Source organism: Chroicocephalus ridibundus, chromosome 2, assembly GCF_963924245.1.
Source record: "Chroicocephalus ridibundus chromosome 2, bChrRid1.1, whole genome shotgun sequence".
In the NCBI taxonomy this organism is placed as follows: Eukaryota; Metazoa; Chordata; class Aves; order Charadriiformes; family Laridae; genus Chroicocephalus; species Chroicocephalus ridibundus.
Genome location: NC_086285.1, coordinates 23,800,367 through 23,826,924, shown reverse-complemented (window position 1 = coordinate 23,826,924; position 26,558 = coordinate 23,800,367). Strand labels below are relative to the sequence as shown.

At 40.7% G+C, this 26,558-nt stretch overlaps 1 protein-coding gene across 1 annotated transcript in view; it reads right to left on the bottom strand.

Moving 5' to 3' along the window:
- Positions 1–3,740: 3,740 nt before the first annotated feature.
- Positions 3,741–26,558, bottom strand: part of ITGA8 (integrin subunit alpha 8) — a 119,671-nt gene continuing 96,853 nt past the window's right edge. The window contains exons 28-30 of the mRNA XM_063324757.1: positions 18,939–19,040; positions 8,870–8,992; positions 3,741–7,611 (exon numbers count right to left, since the gene is read on the bottom strand). Coding sequence (XP_063180827.1) covers positions 7,525–7,611; positions 8,870–8,992; positions 18,939–19,040 — 312 coding nt within the window. The 3' untranslated portion in view covers positions 3,741–7,524. The remainder of the gene's footprint in view (positions 7,612–8,869; positions 8,993–18,938; positions 19,041–26,558) is intronic.

Below are 26,558 nucleotides of genomic sequence, written 5' to 3'. Positions count from 1 at the left end.
GCTGGAAGCACAGGGAGGAGCCGCGAGGCGGCCGGCGGGCGGGAAGGTCACCCACCTGTGGGAAGGAGCGAGGGCCCATGGACTGAGACAGAGGAAGAGAGTGCAGGGAGGAAACAGGGAGGCCAAGCACAGAGCCCCTCAGTCCTCCAGCAGCCAGGGAAGCCCCTCTCCATGCCAGGTCTGGTCCAGTGCCATGTAGTGGAGCCAATCTGTATCTTTCCTGGCACTGCTCCTCCTCAGTGGTGCTCATACCCATTACTGACATCTCCCCTTCTCCTGCAGACCTGCTTAGGAGGTCCCTTCGAGGGGCTTACTGAGGGGGTGGTAGTTAAAAGCTCACCAGCTCTTTCTGAATGTGCTTGAAAAAGACAGCTCACATTTTTTCCTGCACTTCATTCCCACTCTCCAGAAAAAGCATTTTTGAGTTAATAACACCAGCTAAACATAATCTACATAAGATCAGCATAAGCTTGACACAGCATACCAACTGCAGCGATGACACTGAGAAGTACACAATGTGCTTTGCAAGAAGATTTGCTCTTAAAGACATTGCAGTGAGTCAATGTATTGGAAATCTAATGGCTTCACACAGATGTTTGCTTAAAATGGCTGGAGGGTCAAGTTCAGGCTTACTTTGTTCTACTAAATTGCAGAACAAAGACTTGGCTGGTTGCTTAGTGAAATAATGTGTAATAGATACCATAGGACTGACTTTTTGTGTATATATGGGCATTAGAAAAGTGAGGTGGAGACTAAACACGCCTTCCCCCCAAAATCAAGCAGAATATATTCTCATCAATCATATAGGAATTACTGAAAAGTTGCAGACATGTTCCTGAGACAGGAGATAACCTCAGATTTTTAAACAAGAAGCAGATGGAAAGGAGATGGTGTTGAATCTCTGCGATCCAAACTGCTTGAGTGTGGAGGAGCCAATGAAGCAGATAACATTAAACAAGCAGCACCTAACAGAGCAGAGCAAGATTCTCCACAAAACTTCAAGGCAAAGGGGACATGTCCAAAGGACTGAGAACTGCTACGGTGTCAAGATTTTCCCCTCTTGTGAGAGTAACTGCTCGTTGCGGAGCATGGAGGGTTCCCAGACAGCTGCGGCTGCTGCTGGAGCAGCCCAACCAAGGGAGGAATATGGTCCTTCCCCTCGCTCTTTGTCCCTGCCTTATTTATCTGTTAGCAAGTATATTGTTACATTAAACACCAATATCACTGTTACTAATGTCTAAGTGCTTCATTAGTACCATAATGTATTAAATGTAGAACTAATGACATAGCAAGCTTTAAAAATAGCAAATAAAACATTCATTAAAGCCAAACTTAAAAATGAAATAGGATCACTGTCATCTCCACTACATCAGTTAACTTTTCAATTCCATTGCAGATTTAGTTGTGCTTCCTTCATCTGTTTGCAAAGAATTACTTCAGTTCAACTACTTATAAATGTATATAAGGGCGGAAGCTATCTACACACATAGAGAACTTCTTAACGTATGTAACAACACTTGATAAATAAAATAATAATAAAAAAATCCCACTTAAAAACCACTTTACTCCTGAGGTCTCCTGGGTAAGCCAGGCATAGACACAAAGTTTCCACAAAAGATTTAGTTTTTACTGGCTTGAAAAAAAAGGTCTTTCTATTGCCTTTGGATAGTACAGTCTGTACTACTCCAGTGAAAGATGTTGTACAGCCTCAGCAAATACTGAAACAGTCACTTTGAAACAGCAGTGAAGCCAGAAGCTTTTAGCAGACATTGGAACAAATTCAAGTTTCATGTCTTTGCCACCTCCTTCCTTCTCTCAAAGTCAACGAAGTGAATGCAGCCCTTCATTTATGAATGAGAGGGAGTCACAGATAACTCAATGGTCTTGTCACAGCTGCAGAGATATTTTTTCCTTTCATTATCTAATTACTAGGGAAATGGTCTTCCTCAAACTTTGCATGAGCAATGGATCAGTTGGTCATTGTGAAGAAAAAATCACTGTAGTAGATCATTAGTATCATTATCTGCTGGGGTCACAACTTCTCCTCATCTGTTGTATCTGAGCCTTATTCCCAATCCATCCATTTTACTAATCAACCTTCTTGTCATTCCTGTTCTACTTTATGGTAACATCTATGTGTTTAAAGGTTTGATTTCTCCTCTAGAGCCTCCTAAGGCTCCTCCTCTAAGCCTACCCTCTAAGTAATTTATAGTTAACATAGTATCCTGCATCCTCCTTAACTGCTTAATATTAAAGTCCCTTGTGCCCAGCCACCTTGCGTTTATACTTGCACTCATTATGCCTGAAGGGCAGGGCTTCTGTGGTGCTGTGTCCTCCTCAAGAAAAAAAAATGCTTCCTACTTTTAGGCACTGAGAAAAAACAGTCTTTGTCCTTCTTCACAGGAAAGGTTCTTTGTGGTGCACTGAGTCAAATTGTGAACGTCTCATCCCACCACCTAGTTCAATGGTGCCATTTACCCATGCTCTGCCTGTTCTTGTATACAGGGCATATAGAAGGGGATGATACATTGCTGGCTCTTTAAAAATAAGATCTTCTGGTTTTCACATTAGTTGGCATGGCACTGTTTGTTATAACAAAGCCGTAACACCCTTGGAAGTCTCACCAGACACGTGAGATATCTCGTGATGCCTCTTGTGTGCCTAATAATGGAAAAGGTAAGTCCAGATCTAAGCCTGGGTCTCCTGTGAGCTCTCACCATTAGTTTAAATGTATTTTCTTTTTCAGCTTTTACTCTGCTGACCTAACTTTTCCTAAATGCTCTTAAGATATTAAAAACTAACAACAAAAACATCAGTGAGGCTATTTGAAGAGCCAAGAGCTATCATATATACTTCAAAATGTAAAATTTCTACAAAAGGTACAAGATTGATGGAAGCTTTTTGCAACTTCGGAGATATTTTTTTTTTCTGGTGCTGCTGGTCTGGTGTGATAAATGAGCACATTGCTTTTGCTGGGAAAATGTTAACCTTCATGACCAGGAGAGCGTCAGAAGACAAATGTTTGTGCTTTTGCCATACACTTGGCTTGGTTGCCTTTTATTTCTCTTGCACAGGTCTAAAATGTGACTTCCCCAGCTTTGCCATGAGGATTGCTTACTATTTGGTCTTGACAGTGATGGTAAAAGAGGGCACACCCTGGCCTTCCTTGACAGGAGAAATGGGGAATCTAAGGTTGATGTTTTGTAAATATGACTCTCAACATGAACTGGGGCAAACTGCGGAAAAGTAAGTTAGCCCCTGCAATGCACTGACCATTTCACATAGCATCCTGAATTCTGCTCTGCTGCTGTTATCCTGAGCTTGCTTCTGGAAAAGCAATACTGCCTGACGCAGTCCGGTTTTGGAAAGAGTTGCTGAAGTCCGCTTTACAAACTGTTACTGAAACAAAGAACAACACAAAACCAAATAAAAAGTGATGCATCAGTTAAGTAGATGCAACACGAAGAAATCAAGTGAAACCATCTGAAAAGTGAGTTGAACAATTACTTCCATTCTTCTTTTCTAACAATCACTGTGTACAGTATGGTACCATCTTGAATAGTTAAGTGCCCCTCAAATACAACAATCAGGCAAAACAAGAACACTCCTTCAATATTAAAAGCATTCCTGCTGTGTCAAATCATGGCGCCTGCATAAGCTAAATTCAAGACTTTTTATTGTCAAGAGGCACTACCATTACACTACATTTTAATATGGATCTTTGCCAACAATCATAAATAAAACACTCACTCATAAACAACACACATAAAGGCAGTGTGTCAGATGGTATTTCATTAAAAAGAGTTTGCTACAATGTAGTGGAATAGCACAGGGCATGGCCAGTTGGGACTTTCTCTCCCCTGCATATCTCCAGGTGTTTTCTCAGTTCCCAAAAGGCTTTTTAGTTAATGTATGCCATGCCTACCAGAAGATCCTTCTTGCTAATGGATTAAAAAAATCACAGCTAAAAGTTAGAGAAAATCAGTGTAATTTTCAAGAGATATCTCAAGTGGGAAACCCATAAAAGCTGTCAGGGCAAAAAAGTTGGAGAAAACAAAAAAAATGTACATGAGTTACAGGAGGGTGACAAGAAACAATTCCTGTTAACAACCTGGTGGCTAGGTGAAAACTGTATTTGCTAAATACCTTTAAAGATTAAATCCGCAAGTGACAACACATTCAAATGTACTGATCCCTGTTATGTAATTTCTAAAATTTTAATAAACCAGAAAATGTTGCTTGACACTTGATACTCTTAAAAAGTCTGCTGTATGGATGAAATAACGGGACAGACTTTGTCAAACTCGGCAAGAAGCATGTGAAATAACAGATGGATGTCTCTCTGTTTATTAGACTGCTGTGGTGGTCATAGCAATAAACAGCTTTAAAAGGCTTTAATTTATAAACTAACGTGTTTTTTCTGCTCTCTGGACTACTCCTGTATTCTCAGCAATTAGCAGCTCACCGCATACATTTGGAAGTGTAAGGCTGAATTACTTTCACAGAAAGCTGCATTTAGTAACTCGCTGCAAGGCTGACATCACTGAAACAAAAGTTCAGTCATGTAGGGATGTGGCAGAGGTTATCGTGCAGCACACTACTAATATACTGGGGGGAAAGATTATGTCAACTGCCTGCTCGTGTCCACATCCAGGATGCAATCTCCCCAGGGGATAAACACTCCTGGCAAGCACTGAAACCCAGAAATCTCCTTCGCAAAGCTGTTTGCAATTTGCAGCCAAAGCTATCCACAAACGCTGAGACCCAAGACTACAGCCCTTGACAGCACACGGCTCCAGACATTTCCATGGGGGAAGTTTAATCTACAAGGATGTAGAAATATAAAACAAAGTTTTGCTCAAAGTAACTGTTTGTCAGATCATGTGCCTCTAATTTGGTTTCCAGTGACATTACACAGCTGCAGCCAATGGATTCCAGCCAGGCCCAGCAGTCACTGAGGTTCTTTTTGGTTTAAATTTAGTATCTGAACATGTTTTGCCCATCATTAAAATGGAGAGTAATTGCTCAAAAGTGAACTGCAAAGAACTTATTAGGTCACCTAGTCCCATCCTCAGAACAATGCAGGATTGAAAACACATTGCAACAAATACTGAATAGAGTTGTGTTTGTTTTCACTTTTTTTTTCCTGATTTTTTTTTCTTTATTGTAATCATTAATCAGCATATTCAAAAGTTTAAAAAACAACCACAAATGCCAGTGTAAACATGCTTCAGGTATATAAGTAATATAAAGTATTGCACATACAAAAGTCCTATGTTCAGTATCTCCTTATGGTGCTATTTCATCAGAGTTGTGCAGATGATGTGACTGTAACGAGCTAGCTGATCTTATTTCACAAGCTGCTACACACAACAGTTCAATATTTACAAAAGCTAGAAGCTCCCTGTCTTTTTCATGGGAGGACAATTTTGCCTGGAATGCATGGGATACAGAAGTGTGCAAATACGGGACAGGCTTCCTTTGTGGTGCGACTTATCAGTTGATCTCTCTAATCTACAAGGGGTCAGCTCAAACCCATTTGGGAGAAGGGGTCTGTTAGTGGTTTTCTGGGGGACTGGGAAACGGTCAGGCCTCCCCATCCTCAAAAAACAGAGGCAAAGCACCTCCATATTCTGAGGCATGGGTCCTCCTCTCATTGTCTCATGGGCATGCTGCATCCGATAAGCTAAAGACTCCATAAAGGTCTTGCAAATTTGCGTTAGGTATGAAGATGGAACACACCTTCTCAGGTTTCCTAGCTTCTGCTTGGATTTCACAGGTCAGCCTGCATGCAAGAAATGGTAAAACCGTAAAATGTTCTCTCAGACTCACAGAAGTGACAATATCTCACGGATAGTCGTGTCCTGGAGTCTTAGGAAGCAGAAGGGCAGTTATCTAAAAGGAGCCAAGCAGTGGCAGAATGGATGAGGCCATTTGCTGATTAAGAAGCTGAGATGGATTGGAAAGAAAAGGAGCTCAGAAGGAAAGTGTGGTGTAGGTTTCAGAAAATGAACAATACCTCCTGAACTTTACACAAAATAGCTAATTTCACACTCACAGGCAGCACTGGAAGACTCAAGCTTTCAGGCACAAATTTGCACAGATCCAGAGCTTAGGGGCCCTGCTGAGATAAGGACCATTTGCTGATAGAAGAGAAAGAATGATGCCTCTCTTCTTCAGAATCCTTGATCCAGAAAAAAAAAAATCCTAAATGTATATTTTTACTCTTTACCTCAAAATATCTTCCCTTCTTTTTGTTCATGCTTGGCTGGCTAGCATCTTCTTTTTCTGCATAAATACAAATCCTGCCCACCTTCCCTGCAAGACTTTGCTTAAGAAATAATTACATTCAGCCCTAAACTTTGCTGAAATCAACACTTTAAACATGCTGCCAACTTGTAGACTGTAAAATAAAATTTAAAAAAAAAAGGCAGAGATTTCTTTAGGTGAACAAAGCATTAGGGTCTATGACATAAATTAAACAGAAGATACAATGGCAGTAACTGTTCTAAGAGGCCATTTCAACAAAGTAATAAGGCAATAGCAAAGAAAATTTACCCTAGCCCAAAACCCCTAAGCCTTCTCGATATCACCAGCGTGGCTGTGATAATTTAAATCAGTGTTTCACAAATTACTGAATCCTGTGTCAGCTGTACAGGTGTCAGCCATCAGCAATGGGATGAGAGGGTAACTCATCCCCTGCTCTATACTGTGCATAGATTTGGTTATCTGGGTGTGACAGCTCTGGGTTGAAAGAGATACAACATGTACTTATTTATCATATATCTCATCTTGTAAAATGTTGCGTAAATCCTCTGCTTTGCAAAACACCTTGTAGCCAAGAAAGATGTGTTCTGTGTGTACAATGGGTTTACTTTACTATTTACATGCAAGGTAAGTACATGATTTCTATTTTTTTACTTTCTTCTCTCAAAATCTAAGTTGATGATTATATCAGATACTTATCCTGAAAAGGTGGAAAAATAAATAAATGTGCCCCATCTATAAAGTTCTTTATAGGCTACCTTTGTTTTTCAGAAGTACTTTCACAGTACTGATACATTGCTTGTCTCCCTGAGCCATAATTTCATAAAAGTTCTTATTCTTAGGGAGGTGTCAAAGGTATTCTGCATGATACAGTAGTGTTCAGAAGTTTTGTCCTGGTCCATCTTCTAGACAATACAGCAATGCAGGCGTTCTCTCCTTGGGAGATTTGGGCTTGTTCTGGAAGCATCTCAGTATACCACACGTGTTCAAAAGCATCTGTTGAAATGTAGACTGACTGTAATATGGGATAAACATTCTGTTCAGTGGTGAGTGTGTTTGTAAGGCAGTGATAAAGCTGCTTTCTTTGGCAAGAATGGCCATCATGTGGCATGTTCTCAGAACGTTGCATAGATCAGATTATGACACCATGTCACTTGCAGGTACCCAGGAAGACTGGCGGAAAGAATCCTTCATTTAATCCTCATTGTGTTTCTAGTCTCAAGGCAGGATTCTGACTTGAACTGTCACTTTCTTCCTCTATGCATCAGTAGTCTTGTTACTTGTCAGTTGTTCCCTGTCAGCCATGTCATCTTGAGGAGGTCTAGCTCTGTCAAAGAAGCCACACTGCAGAAAACAACCAACAGAAACAAAGGCGTCATGGTAAAACAACCACAGGAAGACTCAGCTGCAGTTTGATTCTTCACTCACTCAACCTGAAAGGTCAGGTACAACCGATGGCAGGCTGATAGACTGTGAAGGTTTTTTGTTTCTAGTCAAATCGTTCCCTATGAAAAATTAGTTTTAGGTGCAAGGCATTGAGTTCCAAAGTATAGTGTTAAAAATTTAAATGGAAGCTGTCTTTGCAGGAGATGTAAAGTTGGTCTGAATGCCGATACTGACTGACTCTAATGAGAAAACTGCTTATTTCAGTTCAGCAAGACACTCACCCAGGAAATACATTTAGATTGACAGATAGTAATAATAACAGAGATAGAATATGTGTTGGGAAATGTGCACAGGACAGTGTTGTGACCTAGACTAAAGATCACTAAAGATGAGATTCCTCTCACCTAACTTTACCTGCGTAAAAGTTGCCCTGTTTGTCAAAAGGTTGAAGTTATGTAGGATCCACAAGAGGTCAAAGGAGAGTACGACCAAAAGGTAATTTCTCTCATCTTCTCATGTTATTGACGTAGTTTTTGCTGTTGTTAACTGAGTAGGCGAATCTGGAAAGTTAGCGTAGGCTGGACACCTAACCCATGACCTTTAGGCAGCTAAAAGCAGATGAGCCATACCCTAACTTAAGAAATTATTTAAAAATTTTTTTTAATGGGAACTGAAAGGATGTCTGAAAGCTATGTTGGCTCCCTGTAATATAGCAGATTCCAGTAACTTGTCTTAAAACTTGCAAAGGGAGTGTAATGACCAACACAGAACTAGAAAAATTTAAAAACAGAAGATATGACATACTAATATAAAAGGAAATCTTCTAAAAATTAATTCTCAAAGCTGGGAGTGTTGTTACATGCTGACAAAAACTGGAAATTCCTGAAGTATTCAGAGAAAACAAAGTTAGAGTCACTTCTTTTTGAACCTAAACATCCTGAAAAAGAGGATCATAGGTCTTGGGAAACAGAGCCAAACTCCGTATGCCCATTTATAACCAGACTTTGATAATAAAGGAGGACTTTGAAAACAAGTTCCCTGCATAAAGGTCAGTGACACTAGCATGTCAGAAATACCAAAACAAAAAAGACACATGTATATTGTTGCTTTTGCTCCAAACTGTTAAAGACCACAAAATGCCAGCCTGTTTCTTATCTTCTAGTATCTTTCAGTTGTTTTTTTTTAAGGCAACAGTAACAGTAACAATGCAACATACCTTCCATAAAGCTAGGGTCAACATAGCTAGTACCAGTAGTCCAAGAAGTATTGCTAGTATTATAACCCATAAAGGGATTACGAAGGAGACATTTGGAGTGGACCAAATGACAGATGTTCTGATCTGAAATGAAAAGGATACATTAAATGAACAAAAATTAAGCTAGTAAAGCAAATCTGACACTAGAATACAAAGGTTATAAGAATTTACTTTTCAATAGCATTTTGCAGATTAGAAATACACATTGCTTGGAATTGTTCCATGTTGGCTTCATTTACTGCAAGTTCCTTTCCACTTGTTCATGATAATTGCTAGGAACGAGATTTGCACATATACAAAAGTCTTGTATCAGAAATACAAATCATTTTCACTTGATAGAGAGTAGCAAAAAATCCCTTCCTGTGCAGATGCTTCAAGAAGATTCAAGGAGCAAAATTCTACTCACATGTATGCTGGTACAGCCTAGGCCAGTATAACTGACCTACGCTGAATTAATCTGAAATAACGGTTGACTTCAACCCAAACTCTTAATTCAAACCACAATAGATACCAGGTACATTATTATTTTAATTTCTGCTGACACACCAGTATACATTTTTGTCTGACTTGGGTTTGAGCTAAGCAGTCCAAAATGAATCTCGAGCAGAGTGCATTGTCCTTGTGATAAAGCCTAACCCACAGTACAATGTTATGCTCCTTATAAGAAGCCAAGCACACGGATTATTACCTAAATGGAAAATAAGGATGAAATGCTCTCTCTCATTGTCTGAGGCTCTAGAAAGCAGCAGGTGTGTATAACATGAGTTATCAAAGGTTTTAATTGACTTGGCAAACTTCTCTCCCTACACCTTCATCTTGACAAAGAGTAATAATAACCCTTCTGTATTTCTCCTTCTGGGGCCAGCCATATAAGTAACCTCCTCCTCACTCTCCCTTCCATACCTTGTACCAAATTTATTCTACACTCTCACACTCCGCTTGGAAGACTCCTCGTCAATCGCATTGGGTATTTGCTCTCTCCCTGCTGCTCCAAAGTGGGAAGGAATGAGTCTGAGCTTTCCTTAGCTCCTCAGCCACAGTTATGTCCCTTCAGTTTCAGTTTATTTTGTCAAACTTTCCTCTTTATTGTTAGCCTAGGAAGTTATTTCTCTCTGGGGTTTTCTGTTGGACCTCTCCCATTTACTCCCAGTCTCCCTTAAACAGGATAAGTATGTGACAGATGGAAGTTCTTTTCTTCATGACAAGACGAAATCAGTTTACAAAGCAAACTCATTACACAAACTCTCAAATGATCTTCCTCCTCAGTGCTCAAGGTACAGCTAGGAAATCTACTCTTCTTAATAAGTTCCTTGGTTATTGCCCAGTCCCTGATCTGCACTCAAGTTCTCTTTCTACTTGATTTTTGCTATTAACTCACTAATTGACGCACCTGAAATTTAGGACAATGCTAGTTTGTTCATTCATGGAACACCATCCTAAGTTTGAGGAATGGACATGACTCTGTAGTGCAGTTCAAAATTAATTCCCTTTCTTTGTCTCTCACTTTTCTCCTTGAAGATGGCAAACTTCAGCTTTTCTGCAACAACTGGTTCTTTCCCCTCTCTCATGATCAGCATACTTTCCTAGACTTTTCATTCTGCAAGCACCAGCAGATCTGTCTCCCAGCTACTGTCAGGCTTAATTTGCAATAGTCCTTTTCCACTTCATCTGTGGAGCCGAATGTCCCATACTCTGACACAGCATCTAGAAAGAAGGCAGCCTGGTGAAGTCTACTAATGCATATATTTTTTTATAGTGTCCCTCACTGTTATGGGACACAGATCATAGCTGAAATTAGGGGCAAACTTTCTATTTGGAATACCATGTCTTCTACCAAAGCTTACAGGGAAAATTCTGAGACACTGCCCAGTCCTTCTGGGGTTAGCACTCTAACATTGACCTGTAGCCTGAAGATCAAGTTCTTGCAGTGCTGGCCATAACATCCGTTGATCTAACAAACACATTCAGCTAATACACTTCTCTGGTGCAGCTGCACGGCTTCACCAAGGGCAAATCGTGCCTGACAAACCTGGTGGCCTTCTATGAGAAGGTCACAACATCAATAGACAAGGGGAGAGCAACTGACATCATTTACCTGGACATGAGCAAAGCCTTTGACACTGTCCTGCATGACATCCTGGTCTCCAAGCTGATAAAATATGGGTTTGATGGATGGACAACTCAGTGGATAAAGAACTGGCTTGACGGCCACACCCAAAGAGTGGCTGTCAATGGGTCCATGTCCAAGTGGAGGCCAGCGATGAGTGGAGTCCCTCACGGGACTGGGACCAGTCTTGTTTAACATCTTTGTCAGTTTGCTGACACCAAGCTGTGTGGGGCGGCTGACACGCTGGAGGGAAGGGATGCCATCCAGAGGGACCTTGACAGTTTGGAGAGGTGGGCCCATGCCAACCTCATGAAGTTCAACAAGGCCAAGTGCAGGGTCCTGCACCTGGGTCATGGCAATCCCAAGCACTGATATAGGCTGGGCAGTGACTGGCTTGAGAGCAGCCCTGAAGAAAAGGACTTGGGGGTGCTGGTGGACGAGAGGCTTAACATGAGCCATCAGTGCGCGCTTGCGGCCCAGAAAGCCAATCGTATCCTGGGCTGCATCAGGAGAAGTGTGGCCAGCAGGTCAAGGGAGGTGATTCTCCCCCTCTACTCCACTCTCGTGAGACCCCACCTGGAGTACTGCATCCAGTTCTGGAGCCCCTACTACAAGAGACATGTGGATGTGCTGGAGCGTGTCCAGAGAAGGGCCACGAGGATGATCAGAGGGCTGGAGCATCTCTTCTATGAGGACAGACTGAGGGAGTTGGGGTTGTTCAGTCAGGAGAAAAGAAGGCTCCGAGGAGACCTTATAGTGGCCTACCAGTATCTTAAGGGGGCCTACAGGAAAGCTGGTGAGGGACTTTTTAGGATGTTGGGTAATGGTAGGACTAGAGGGAATGGATTAAAACTAGAGATGGGACGATTCAGACTGGACGTTAGGAAGAAGTTCTTCACCATGAGGGTGGCGAGACATTGGAACAGGTTGCCCAGAGAGGTGGTGGAAGCCCCATCCCTGGAAGTTTTTAAGGCAAGGCTGGATGGGGCTCTGAGCAACCTGATCTAGTGGGAGGTGTCCCTGCCCATGGCAGGGGGGTTGGAACGAGGTGATCTTTAAGGTCCCTTCCAACCCTAACAATTCTGTGATTCTATGACTTCAAAAAGGTAGCATATACAAAGACTAAATATGTCAGCCAATTAAAGCAAGAAAAAATTCTTTCAAGGCAAACAGAATTAGTAAAAACCCCCATGAAATCCCACCCCTGGGTCCCAACAGATATCTTGCTGGTGTGATCAAGTGATCAACTATGCCACTGCAGGGATACCACACCCTTCCCCAGCCTCCTCTTTGGTTGCTTCTTAACCACTGCAGAACTTCGTAGGCTCTCTGTATCATTAGACTCAGAAAGGGCACTGCTCATTTAGTGAGGACAAAATGTTACTGAATGGCTCTCCTTGTGTCTCAGAGTGGTGCGCTATCATCTGGCATTAAAATGCAAGGACAGAGGAAAAAAGGTCATCTGAACTGCCTGCAGAGATTCCTCCCAGAGAGAAGCCAGTTAAGTAAAAAGATGAATGCAAGTAAAAGGCTTATCTGGCCAGGGAAATCATAAGGGATGCAGTCATGATGGGCTGCATTGAAGCCTGTAGCAAGCAATGAGCTCAGCTCTCCAAGGAAGAAAGCATCTCCCTTCTAATGCTTGAAAATCCTCAGGAATGCTGCCCCGTGGCAAGCCTTGAAGACCTGATCACATATAGCACGAGAGTTGGGAAGTGCTGATGAAAATTCAATGGGCCCCAAGACAGCAAAAGCTGAGACTGATTAAAAAAACCCAACTCATCCACACTGTGCGCTTCCTCTGTTTGCAAACTCTGTGATACTACAGGCAAGAAGTTATAATTTTTTTAATTATTATTTGAAAAGGATCTAACACTATACAGCATTTGTACCTTAGTTATTAAGGTTTGAGCTTCACTGCAGTTTCTGTTCTAACACTGTCACTTGTCTGAGCATGTTGCTGTGGAGCCAGAGCAGTAAAGTGATAGACCACTTACCAAAATAATCTTAACAAATATTTGTAAACAACAGCAAAAAGCAAACCCAGGCAGCGCCTTCTGTCCTCTCAAGTTTGACAAAATGACTGACTCCATTTTACAGTAAGACCAAAGCTGAGGGAAGACCCATTTCCTTGCAAAATTTTGATTTATCTATTTCTGGTATTGATAGCTTGAGCCAAGTTCCAACGTGGCATAATGTGGCTGAGATTAATGCAAAAAGAGATGGAGCCAGCATCGCTGCACTGGGCTGGACTGTACAACATCAGCAAACCAGACCAAAAAGACTCTGGCAAGCTGCTAGCCAGCTATGGATGGGTTGTGAGAGAGACAGTCTACTGGAATTGTACATCCCGAATATGGAAATTATCTCAGAATCATAGAATGGTTTAGGTTGGAAGGGACCTTAAAGATCATCTAGTTCCAACCCCCCTGCCATGGGCAGGGACACCTCCCACTAGAGCAGGTTGCTCAAAGCTCCATCCAGCCTGGCCTTGAACACTTCCAGGGATGGGGCATCCACAACTTCTCTGGGCAACCTGTTCCAGTGTCTCACCACCCTCAGAGTGAAAAATTTCTTCCTGATATCTAACCTAGATTTACCCTCTTCTAGTCTGAAGCCTTTGCCCCTCGTATCATTACATGCTCTTGTAAAAAGTCTCTCTCCAGCTTTCTTGTAGGCACCCTTCAGATACTGGAAGGCTGCTATAAGGTCTGAAGAGTGGGCAAGTACTTCTGTAGGAAGGATTTTTTTTTTACGGATTTTTTTTTTACAGATTTTTTAAGACAGTATTTGACTGAACCACATCTGTCTCCTTTGGCACCAAGTTCACTTTCATTCAATCTATGGCAACTACTTCAGCAACACAGGTGCTCTCAGACAGGGGTGAACTAAGCTGCTGCCTGGTGCTCTCTCTGAATAGCTTATAGGGCTACCTATGGATTGTACAGGAGCACGGCAACTAGACTCAGTTAATGTGCTCCAGTTCACTGTTCAAAATTAGGTGGGGTCAATCCAGACCTCAAAGCATGTTTGAGATCCTGCTGAAATCAGTGGAAACAGTCTATTTCATTAGGGACAGTGGATTTCATTAGGCTTTGGATAAAGCTGATAGTAGTTTATGCAACTACAAGTACCTATGTCTATGCCATTCCAAGTCTTCTTTTATGCGTCACTTCCTAGATGTTTGCTGCGTTTGTGTGTTGTGTTTTCTTTCCTCTTAAGCTGTGAAAACAAGAAGGCAACCTAGCTCTTCTTGTGGTACCTAACAGCATGGATCCAGATAAGAACATCTGAGTCTTCCCGAGGTCTAAACTTCCCTGAGTCTTAACCAATTACGAGTGGTGTAGCAGTGTTCAGCCCTGCTTGTACTGCATGGGTTTGTAATCCTCTCCCTTCTTCCTTCTGTCATTCTGCCTTTACAGTCAGGAGAGTGCAATTTACAGTGTAATTTCAGTAGCTCAGCTGGAGCCTGAAAAATGTTGAGATATAAACAAGAAACTGTAGTCTTATAGAAGTGCAGAGCATCATGTTTATAATCCTTAGATTATCAGTAATGAGTAAAACAGACAGCAGAAATTAGGTCTATCCTGTATCAATCAGAATGCTGCTGCAAAGTTGCCGCATCTCTCTTCTCTTGTAGCAGGAGTGACGCCAGTGGCTAATGAAATATTTGCCTGCTGAAATCTTAAAACCGTCTTCTCGCACCCACGCCCTTTCCCCGTGAATCCTTCTTTGTCTTAGGTTTTTGAAAGCAAGGCAAGGGTTGTGCCAAGTGCTCGAGATTTATTTCCTGAGCAGGGGATTATATGTAGTCGTCAGTCTCACTCCTGCCTGTGTGCATTACCAGTAGAATATAACGCCTCTGGGCTGCCTCCTTTTATACTGTACACAAAGACTCGCAGGGCTACTAATGCAATTCCTGGTGAACCGTTTGACACTGCAAGTCCTGAACACCCACAGAGTTGAAGCAGAAGCTGGAGGGGAAGAAAGAAACAAAGCCTGCCTTCAGTTTTTCCTGCCTTGTTTCACCATCTCCACAGAAGACTGTCCCTCCTCCACCCCATGCTGTCCACAACAGTTTTACATATGATTTTGATTTAAGACAAGTTTGCACTATTCAGCTTGGATTTCTGTTCTTCTCCATGTGGTAGGTTTAGTACCGCAGGATCAGAGCCAGGGAACGTTTTGGGGGGGATTTATCTATTTTCATCTAAGGTGGCCAATATGAAGAAGTGGAATTTTTACACAAGTGTTGCATGTTGGCACTGTACTTTAGATGCATGTTGGCTTTCCTCTCTGTTCAGGACTAGAGGACTTTCTTATACTGAACACTGAGAACAGGGGTTGCTTCTCTGTCAGGCTGTCTAAAAGCACACCTCACACACCTGAGAGGACCCATCTGACTTTTGGCCTTTCACAGTGCTGAATGTCTCACACCTTTTGTACGTAAAAGGTGACAAGGAATGCCATCTGGCTCAAGCACTGAGATGAGGGTGAAGCCAATCAGAGAGTTACGGACAGAGCCTTTGTCTGCTATTGGAAATAAAATCCAAGCTGGTCTTAGCACAGATGCTCTCTAATAATCTGAACTTCAGAATCACTGTTGTGGTTCCATGAATGTCAATTGTTGCTCATGAAAGTATTTCTATAGGGGTGGACATTCTCCTTTTTTGACATGTCCCACAGTTAAGCACATTGTAAGTAGATAAAAGAAATATTAGGCTTTTTGATACTGATTTTTTTACAGTTTGGATTTTGCTCCTGATTTTGGTGCTACAAAATTGTAGCAATTGTGCATTTGTAGCTTCAAAATTGTCTTTCATTCCACTGGAAGGCAGCACAATGCAGAAAGGAGTATACATGGTAAGCTGCCAATTCATCAGCAGTCCCTTGTGAATACATGGGAATTAGGTTTTACTAGTGCGAAGGTCCAGCATCTATGGTCAGAGTTCAGTGCCTGCTGGTGGGATTCTCACAAAGCTGTTTTCTTCCCTCTTGTCCCTTAAAAAACATGCTTTAAAAAATAAAAATAACTTCTCCATAATTTAGTCTACTACTTTAAGCAACAGCAGCTAAATTGATTATTATTCTAATGCCACCACTTTTACTGCCCATGATGACCTTCCTGTAATCTTTAGTCATTTTGCTTACAGAGACTGAGAAGCAGGAACTCTTTAGTACTCCTACATGTTCCCATCCAGCCTTTGCAGCATGATGTTCTCGTATGCTCTGAAAAAATGTTCAAAATAGAATGTAAAAGCTCCCTTGAGCTTGGAGTCATAATTAATATTGACATTTATGTTTATATTTTACAAATGTTTGTGCAAATATATTTCATAAGGAATATAATCACATTTAAAATGAAAGTACTATCACCGTGTAACAGCTAAAAAAAGAGTTAACAGGCCTTAGTCTGAAACCAATTTTACTCACTGTGGGACACTGGTCAAACAGTTTACACTAAAGGCATCCCTTCTGAAGATCCTATCACACACTTAACAAAAGCAATCATATTTTATTAAACTCCAAAACTAGCTCAAGGATCATAAATTAAAACGGACCAAATTACCACTTATTCTAAGTGTACTTTTTATAATAAAAAGTATTTTCACTTGCACATGAAATTAATCAAGTAGGATAGTATTATTTACCATAATAATACTTCTGTGAAAAAATCACAATTTTCTCTTGAATGATACATCTATTGGCAAGGAAATCCAACCAGTTGTACAATACATAGTTGTAATTCCAAGCCTACCAAAATTAATAGAAATAATTTTATTGATGTCAGAGGATTTTGGTTTAAGATCCACTAAGTTCCAAGCTAATTTTCCATTTGATGCCATTTTCACTCTAATGTTTTACTGAATAAGATTCAGATTTTCTTACATTTACATAACCTTTCACAAACCTATGTATCATGACCCTCTGTTCAAGATATAGACCTATGTTCATGATGATGGAAATAGAGACCTCAGTGCTGCGAGTATGACTACAGGACTGTGTAGGTTACTGATGTGTGTGGGATTAATCATGCCATTAAAATAAAATATACGTATCAGCCTGCATAATTGGAACCCAGCGTTGTATGAGTTAAAAGAAGGACATATGCTCTGTTTTTTTATAATATATTATCTTCACTATATAAACTATAAAGTCTTAGCTGATTATTAGATATACACTTTTGACAATTAATTTTAAAATATTAAAATCTCTATTCCACTTCCACCCTTGCATTGTCTGAAAGAAAACCATAAACTTCCAAGTAAATCTTTGGAAACTTTTAAAACACAACCAGTGATCTTTTTCAGAAGGAGCAAAAATATTAAGCATTGCCCAACTTCAAGCAAATATTTCTTCTTGCAAGTGGAACATCAAAAGAGCTTGAGCATATAACACATCAAGCTGTAGGGCTGGCAAGCGTCCACTGCCATGTCCAGATATGAAACGACATAAAAGCGCTATCATTTTTCAACATTTTACAGTTGCCATTACAGGCATTTTGCTGTAAATCATCTGCAGCAAATAACAAGCATTATACTGGCTGGAGTAAGAGAATAAAATGCTTATCTGATCACTTGGTAGATCATCTGACACTTGTTGAGAACAGCAGGCTATCACCTGGGGTAAAGCACTTCAGTCCAGATGAAGGCACCACTATCAACAGAGTTCTGCACAACATGTGTTTCTGGTATGGAACACATGCTGCAAGAAAATAAAAGAGCCTGAGTATATCTGTCAGCTTGGAGCCTTTGAACCTTTCTGGATGAATACTGCATTAAGCATCAAATCTCTCTGGTGAAATCACGGCTCTCCTGGTGTTAGGTGTTGGAGTGACTGAGCATATAGGACGACAATTTCACCTTATATCTTCCCAGAGCAAGTATCAATCAACCATTCAATCTGTGCTTGTTCAAAACAAAACTTTATAGCCTGTATCCTCCAAAATACATTCAAAGTAAGCTGTAAAGTGTATTATCATGTTGGTTTTCTGTTCCCTACTACTACATCTCAGCGGACCGATATGACATATTTGCACCATGATTTAACTTGGAAAAGTTTGTTCTGAGCTTACCTTTTAAAAGAAGAACTGTAAATGATAAATCTTTATAAAGATGAGAACAATAAGCCTTCAAAGTTCAGATTACTTTTATACTAGAATAAAATTTTGCATATTTTACTGATTTCTATCAGTAACGACAAAATAGATTGAATTTTAACCATGGTATTAGACACCATAAGAAGCAAATCCCTTTAAATTGCTCCCCAAACTCAATGCTTTGGCACCAGCAAACAATTAAATCAAACTTATGCCTCTGAGAATAATTTTTCTTATGATAGTCCAGGGCCATACAAATCACATCACATCACATCTGTAGGCATTACCAGGTATTTTAATATCTTGCACCTGATGTGCAAGATGTGGAAACCCTATGGAGACCTTTCTGAAAATCAGGTTATCAAAAATGCTTAATACAGATAAGAAAGAAGTTGCCATAGATAATCCACAAACTTGTGTGAGAGAACTGCTGACTGGGAGAAGAGTGAGATCTCTAAACAAGATTTTGGATTCTGCACAAAAATTTCCTCCAGATTTTTTTTTTTACCCCACACAAGGTAATTAGACACTTGCTTTCACACTTCTGTTGTTTTCTTCTGGGTGAAAAATCCATCCTGATTGCAATAAAGCATTCTGCACATTAACGTAGCAAGAAATTATTTAAAAAATGAATTAGTAGCATATATCAGCAAGTTCCACAGAAAGTAATAAAGGTATTTCCTTTAGATATTATTTCAGGAATTTACACTAGAAACATCGGAAAGACTGATCTCAATATTTTCATCTATAAAAACTTTCACAGCTGTGATCAGAATGACCAAATACATGTGCTTCATGCAAAGATATCATTTTCAGTTACTTACTGCTATGCTTCCCTCGGGGAGCTTTGCTGGTTGCACTTTATAGGGCATGCTCTTAACTTCGAAGGACACATTGGAAGAAAGAGTATAGAGGTCGTTCTTTCTCTGAAATTATATAAAAAAAAAGAAACTATTAAAAACCATGTTTATATTTAAATGCATTATGAGAAATAAGCAGAGAAAAAATCCAGAGCACTGATTTCCTAAGGCAAAGATGGTTTCTTTTGGTTAAGGGTACAGAAATCCTGGGAGCTGTATGTGTCCATAAGACAACCACGTAATGCAGCACAAAGCTGGAATACAAAGACCGCCTGTTCAAATGGGGAAGAAGGGTTAGAAAGACACATACAGTCGTTTCTCACATTTCTCTCTGACTGGTGAGTTTGAAGCAGGGTGGGAGGTTTATGGGGTGTCTATGTTTTAAAACCTTGCCTCTGCCCACCAAGCCCAACAACAAGCGTAGGTATCTTGAGAAGATTTCCAGGCCTATGTTGAGACCAGGCTGGTAGAGCTCCCTGAAGGCATCAAAGGAATGGCTGTGCCTTCCCATCAAAGAACAACAATAGGAACAAACATCTTTGCACTTCACTTAAGAGTGTGATTGGTTTTCTATTGCAGTAGACCTCAAAAACCCCAGAGCAACTCACCTTTTTTTACTACAATGTGCAACTGCAATAGGAATGCATAGCAGTCATTGTTTAACTGGCTGCCTAGTAAAATATTTATATAGCTCTCATTAAGTGCTTCAATAAACTCAAAGATGTATCTCTCTGTCATTTCTTTCTGTTTCATTTACATTTCCTTGTATTTATAAAATATTATTAGATTAGATTAGGCATTACCTTCCCTGGTTCAGAATGACTAAAAAGTGTTACATCACATAGCTCATCCTGTGACTTTTAATTAGTGCTTTCACCTCATTTGGAAGCCAGGCAGGCACCGACACACTACATCTGACCAACTGTGTGTCTCATTGTGCTCTTCTGACCTTGACAACAATCTCCGACTCTCTGCAAACTGCCTTGAAATTATAGGTAAGTGCTGGTATGTCCACTGGAAAAATACCTGCCTAAATCTGTTACGAACTGGCATAAGAGCTGACATGTGAAAGTGCATGTCTCTTAAAAGAATCTTACTGTTTGCAACATTCACTACAAAGGATACAAATATTTTCCTTACACATATTTTGAATCCTGTTGAGCTCTTGGCATCATCAACATCTAACTGGAGTTAGTTTTGAAGGCTAAGTACATCAGGTATCAAGTAAATCTTTTTTTGAATTTGACATGTTTCAATTTCACTGAATGTTATTTTCTTACAGACAGAAGATCCTGCACTTGGACTATGTCCTCTTTTTCCTTGTTTTTATCCCAAGGAAGGATGGCTGAGTGGTTAACATGCTTTTCTGGAAGTCAACAAACCTGTTTCTAATTCCGTCTCTGCAACTGATTTTTTGGGTGACACTACATGCAACTTATCTTGTATATCCCATCCCATGTAAAGTTGGGGTAATGATATGGATCTCCTTTGAATCTGCTTTGATATGCTCTGAAAAGCATTAGATATAGTTAAATGCTAATACGCCCACTGGAGTCTGGAGGGCTAGGAGTTATAACTATCATATCCCTTTACATTAGACTCCTTGAGGTAAATGATTTTAATCTTTTGTATGAGAATTTTTTTGAAGTGCTTAATCATTTTTTGCTGTCTCAATCCTTTCTGAAATACGATGGCTAGAATTCAACACAGTATTTGACACTGATTTATGGAAAGACACAGCCTTGTAAGTAAAGCAATCTCTCATTTTGGCACCAGGTTCTTACAGCCCAGTGTGTTTGGAACATCGCTGTCACTTCCTAAATCCCCTTCTGCAAAACTCCTTCTCCTTCCTCCTACTTCTCGCACATTTGGGAGTTCTGGTCCATTGACAAGACATGATTCCTATATGATTACTCAACATCTTTTCCTCCCTGCTAGGTGGTGTTTTTCTCTGGAATTTCCTGTTGCATCAAAGGCATAAACCCTCTCTAAGAATTGCTTCTCTGCTTTCAGGTCTTTTATGGAGCAAAGACTGAGGTAAGAAGACCTCATGACAATTTGGGCTACTGTTTCGTTCCTTCACTCATGGAGAAAGGTTTGTTTGTGAAAACGACCTGAAATAAGCATAACCTAAACCTGGGAGACAACTTGGATGCAGTTGGATGGCCATGGCCCAACTCAAAGTTTTCACAGAACTGCTGAGGTTGGAAGGCATCTCTGGAGATTGTCTACTCCTACCACATGCTCAGAGCAGGGTCAACTAGAGCAGTATGCTCAGGGCTATGTCCAGTTGGGTTCTGAGTATCTCCAAGAATGGAGAACCCACAAACTCTAGGAGTAACTTATTCCAATGTTTGACTACCCTCACAGTAAAAACGGAATTTCCTGTATTTCAATTTGCGCTTCTTCCCTCTTGTCCTGTTACTGGTTGTCACTGAGGAGAGCCTGGCTCTGTCTTCTTTACTCCATCCTATCAGATGTATATACACACTCATAAGATCCTGCCTGAGCCTTCTCCAGACTGAACAGTCCCATCTCTCTGAGTCTTTCCTTGTATATTAGATGCTCCAAGCCCTTAATCATCATTCTGGCCCTTGGCTGGACCTGCTCCAGTATGTCTGCAACTCACTTGTCACAGGGAGCCCAAGGACTGGACTCAGGACTCCAGATCTGTCTCACCACTGCTGAGTAGAGAGGAAAAGTCACCTCCCTGGACCTGCTGGCAACGTTATTCCTGATGCAGCCTAAGGCTGTCAACTTTTTTTTGTTGCAAGGGGACACACAGTGGGCTCATGTTCAACTTGGTGTCCACCAGGACCCTGAGATCCTTTGCTAGAACACTGGCTTCCAGCTGGTTGGCCCCCAGCCTTTATTGGTGCATAGGGTTACTCCTCCTGTAGTACAGGACTTTGTGTTTCCCTTTGTCCCACTTCATGAAATTCCTGCAAACGTACTTCTCCAGCCTGCCAAGGTCCCTCTGAAGGCAGTACAATCATCTCGTGTATCAACCGCTCCTTCCACTTTTCTATCATCTGCAAACTTGCTGAAAGCGTACGCTGTCCCATTATCCAAGTCATTAATGATGTGAAACAGCATTGGCCCCAGTATTGACCCCTGGGGTACACCATTAGTGATGGACCTCCAGCTGTACTTCATGCTGCTGATCACAGCGCTGTAAGCGTGGCAGTTCAGTCAGTTTTGAATCTATCTCTCTGTCAACCTAACTTAATTCATTTTGACAGTGTCAAAAAGCTTGCTAAAGTCGAGATAAAAACCAATGACTGTTCTTCCCTCATGCAGCAAGATGAACCTCATTTATCTCATTGCAGAAGGTTATCAGGTTGGTCAAGCATGATTTCCCCTTCGTAAATCCACACTGACAACTCCAAATCATCCTCTTATCCTTCAGATGTTTGCAAATGGCTTCCAGGTTGTTTTTTTTCTCCGTCACCTTCTCAGGGATTGAAACGAGGCTGACTGGTCTGTAGTTGTCTAGATCCTCCTTCTTGAAGATAGGTGTGACATTTGCTTTCTTCCAGTCCTCAGGAACTTCCCCCAGTCACCATGATCTTTCAAAGATAATTGAGAGTAGTCTTGCACTGATATTGGCCAGCTCCCTCAGAAAAGTCCAAGGACTTTTCTATGTCCGGTTTGTTTAAATGTTCTCCTGACCTGATATTTCTCCACCGAAGGTAAATGTTGATTGCTGCAGGTTTTCTCTCTGGTCACGGAGGTCTTGGATTCCTGTGTGTAGATTTTACCAGTAAAGACCGAAGTGAAGGAGCCTTTTCCATGTCCCATTCAGCAGAAGACCCATATTTTCCCTAACCTTCCTTTTGCTTTTGATATACTTATAGAAGCCTCGTTGATGCTCTTTAAGTTCCTTGCTAGGTTCAGCTTCCAGTGGGCTTTTACTTTCCTAATTCTGTCCCTGCATGCTGAGACACTGTCTCTGTATTCCCTAGCTAGCCCCTGTACTGAGTCAACTAACTCTGCTTCCACCTTTTTTATGTTTACTTTCTATGTTTGACTTTTACCAAGAGCCCCTTGGTCATCCATGCAGGCCTCCTTGACTTCCTGCATGTTAGGATGAACAGTTCTTAAGCTTAAAGGAGATGATCCTGGAGAACCACTAGTTCTCCTGGGCTCCTCTTTTCTCCATGATCATCTCCCATGGAGTTCTTCCAAGCAGATCCCTGAAAAGGCTGAAGGCTGCTCTCCTGAGGTCCAGGGTTGTAGTTCTGATATTTGCCTTGTCCATTCTGTCATCTTTTTAAAAAAACTAATTTTCTCTTCAAATATGTGAGTGTTTACTGGTGACGTGAAGCCAGCACATTTATTGCCTTCTGGAACTCATTTGGCTCTGCCGTAAATTTGTTCTTTTAAAATATAGAGAGCAGCCGAATGTTTATTCTCAGAACATTTAACCTGTCCTTGGGGCTGCTATTAGGAATGAGCAATATGAAGAAAACTGACTCAAATGGCTACACAGGGATAGTCAAATCAGCTCCTTACCATAGGTGGCATTTAATGAAAGGGAACTACCTTTTCTATCAACAGTGTTTGAAATTAAAAATTAGACTGATTTAATATTGGACTTGGCAAATAAGTATTTTTTATACACTTTCATGGTGCTGAACATCTGAGATGATCTTCAGAAAAATAATTTTTCCTTATCACACTAATTATTTTCCATTTTCAGACTCAAGCTATTCTTAATCTTTTATTCTACAGCTCTAGACTTCTCACACAAAGTCCCAGCATGTTTTTGTAGTTGTGTAATGTTTTGCATCCAGAAAAAAGCCTGAAAAAAGCCTTATGCTTTGGACTCTAAGCAATTCATATTAAGTAGGATTCTGGATATGACTTATATGATTTATAAAAGTAATCTGTAATGGAGAGAGCAGGATATGTTATATTATTAAAGAAGTAGACATCAGACATGCAGCCTGATTGGCTAAAGTACAGTAAAGGCATTAACTCTCTTGAAACATCGTATAAAGGAAACACAGCACTCATAGAAAAATAAATCCTTTCACCTACTACACATGGCTTATTTAATCTTCAGTTTATATCAGCAATAAGAACATCAGAGGAGGGCACTTCCTGTGGATTAATCCTTGGCTGGGGTTAATAACCTTGGGTTGTGCCCACAGCTATCAACTCTCCTCAACCCTTCATTGGGCTCCTGGAAACGCTGCACATCTCCATTGCTTTACAGGAATGGAGAATTTAAAAAACTAGAGACTATTGTCCGCATTCACAGAATTATGTGTTTGTGGCAAAGGGCATTAAAACAATGACTGTGGCCAGCATCAGCTGCAAACAGGATTTTTACTTGTACCAACACCTTGGAGATACAGGCAGCTGTCTCTCCTACAGCCTCATTTATAATTCTCAAGTCATTTGTGAGAAACAGCATTTCTTTACAATATAATTTTTTAAATAGCACACGTTTAAATATTCAGTGTTTACTGTAAGGAGCAGGACCTGTGGTTTGCAATTCAAGCTGAGGACTTCATTATGGCTCAGAGGAAGGGGAAGAAGGGATTTGGCATTTGTGAATGTCAGTGCCTAATGGCCAACAGTAGGTAGGCCCAGACCCAGCTACACTGGCCTTTTGAGCTTCCCTTTGTGCTAGAACAAGCAGAGCCTGCTCTTGTGTGCATCGCTGAGACAGTAGTTTGCCAATATCCTGGTAAATAGGCAAAACATGGCCATCCCTTGTGTTGCTTGGGTGGTAGATCCCTGCTGGGGTATTTATTAAGGCTTCTCTCTCTCTACACACTTTTGTTTAACAAAGAGATTTTTGAACTGAAGCCTTTGTTTTCTTTAACAGTTGCGAGACACGGAAGCATCCAGAAGTGAAGGAAAGTGTTCCCAATAAATATTCAGTTCTGTGTTTCCCTAAGTACAATTGAGACAAACAGAAATAATGTGGAAAGTGCTGGAAAATCTTGGACAATTTGAAGGAGAGTTCTCTAGGCTCCAGTGGAACGCTGGTGGTTTCTGCAGGAAACTCAAGCAAAGACCTGATGTCTCCCCAAAGCATCTTTAGGGCACATGGAGGCATCCTGATCAGAGAACAGACTAAAATGCAGGGACAAATCTGTCCCACAGGGAGCTAGACTGAGGGTGGGAGGAACAAAACTTTCATCAGCTTAAAGAAATCTGACAGGTCATTGTTCTTCTGCAGGTTTGACGAGTTTACTGGAGAGACTGCCCAGTCTACCCAGAGAATGACTTTGTTCCATAGCCTCTATGGAGCATTGTTCAACCTCTGAAATACTTTTTTTCTGTCTAGATGTAGCCCAGCGAAGCCACCCAATCTGAAGGGTATGTGCTTTCTCTATTGCAAGCTGCATGTTGCGGTGGAATTTTCCCCCCAGAACTTAAGTCTGTTGCATATGGAGTTCAGTGCTGTTATAATATTGGCCTTGCTTGATTAAAACTTGTTTCTCTTCATGTCTGCTGGAGTCTGGCATATTTTAGAGACAAGAGGGTAAGCAATATGGTGTTACCTTTTAAATATAGACTTTGGGAATTCATTAGCTTGCTTTCTTTGACCCATACCTCCAAAACCTGAACTACTGCCAATAAATAGAGTAGCTGACATAAATGCTGAGAGTAGAGGTCATACAGCTGTTTGTTCCTGTATTAATTTGTTAAAAAATGTATGTATGACCCTATGCGTGGTCAAAAAGTACTTGTGCTATTTATAACAAGAGGGTATGTCCACCCAAATGTATCTGTGACCAAAGACAACACAACTCCTGAAAATCAACACATCCTCATCTCTGTCATTAACTTCTTACACTCCACATGTTTTATCTTTTACATTCATTTAAACAGACTATTTTACATTATAATACAGGCAGATATTTTGTTGTGATTTCAGAACATTTTAATATACAGATCTTAATGGTTATCGTTCTTCATACACCTGACATTACCTATACTTTAGCACATCTAGCAAGAATCTCATGTTCTGCTCTTGTCAACATTTTGACATTATTTTAAATAACAACGAATGAAAACAAAACTAGCCCACACCCAAAAAAACTTCCAGCTAGTTCAGTCCAGTGCCAAGGACTCTTTCTTTCTAGCCTTCATTCCACACAAACAACCAAATCCACTATAATACAGTATTTTCGGCCACACACAGTTTTCTTTTTTACTTATTTTGTTTTTTCAAATAACAACAGTTGTTTGATGTAAAGGCAAATTTCTTTGATGACTTCCTCCTTTTGTTATTACATGTGGCTTGCAGGGCAGTGCATCAAATTTATGGCTTTTAATTCTCAGTCTGAATTAAGATCATCTACTTAAACATTCATATATGACTTATATATGTCAGTTAATGAGAGAACAAGATATCTCTCTGACTAATTTTTCTGATGCTTCCCCACTTCCATCCACAGAGAGGGAATTTAGGCTGGCTGCAAAATAATGCTTTGAAAAGACTAAGCAGGCTTCCCTTGACTAAGGTGTTTTCCACTGGACACGGAAAGAGGTTCTGTGCTGGGGGATGCTGAAGATAGAAACTATTGTTCCTTGGGGTCATATCCCACTTACAGATGGAGT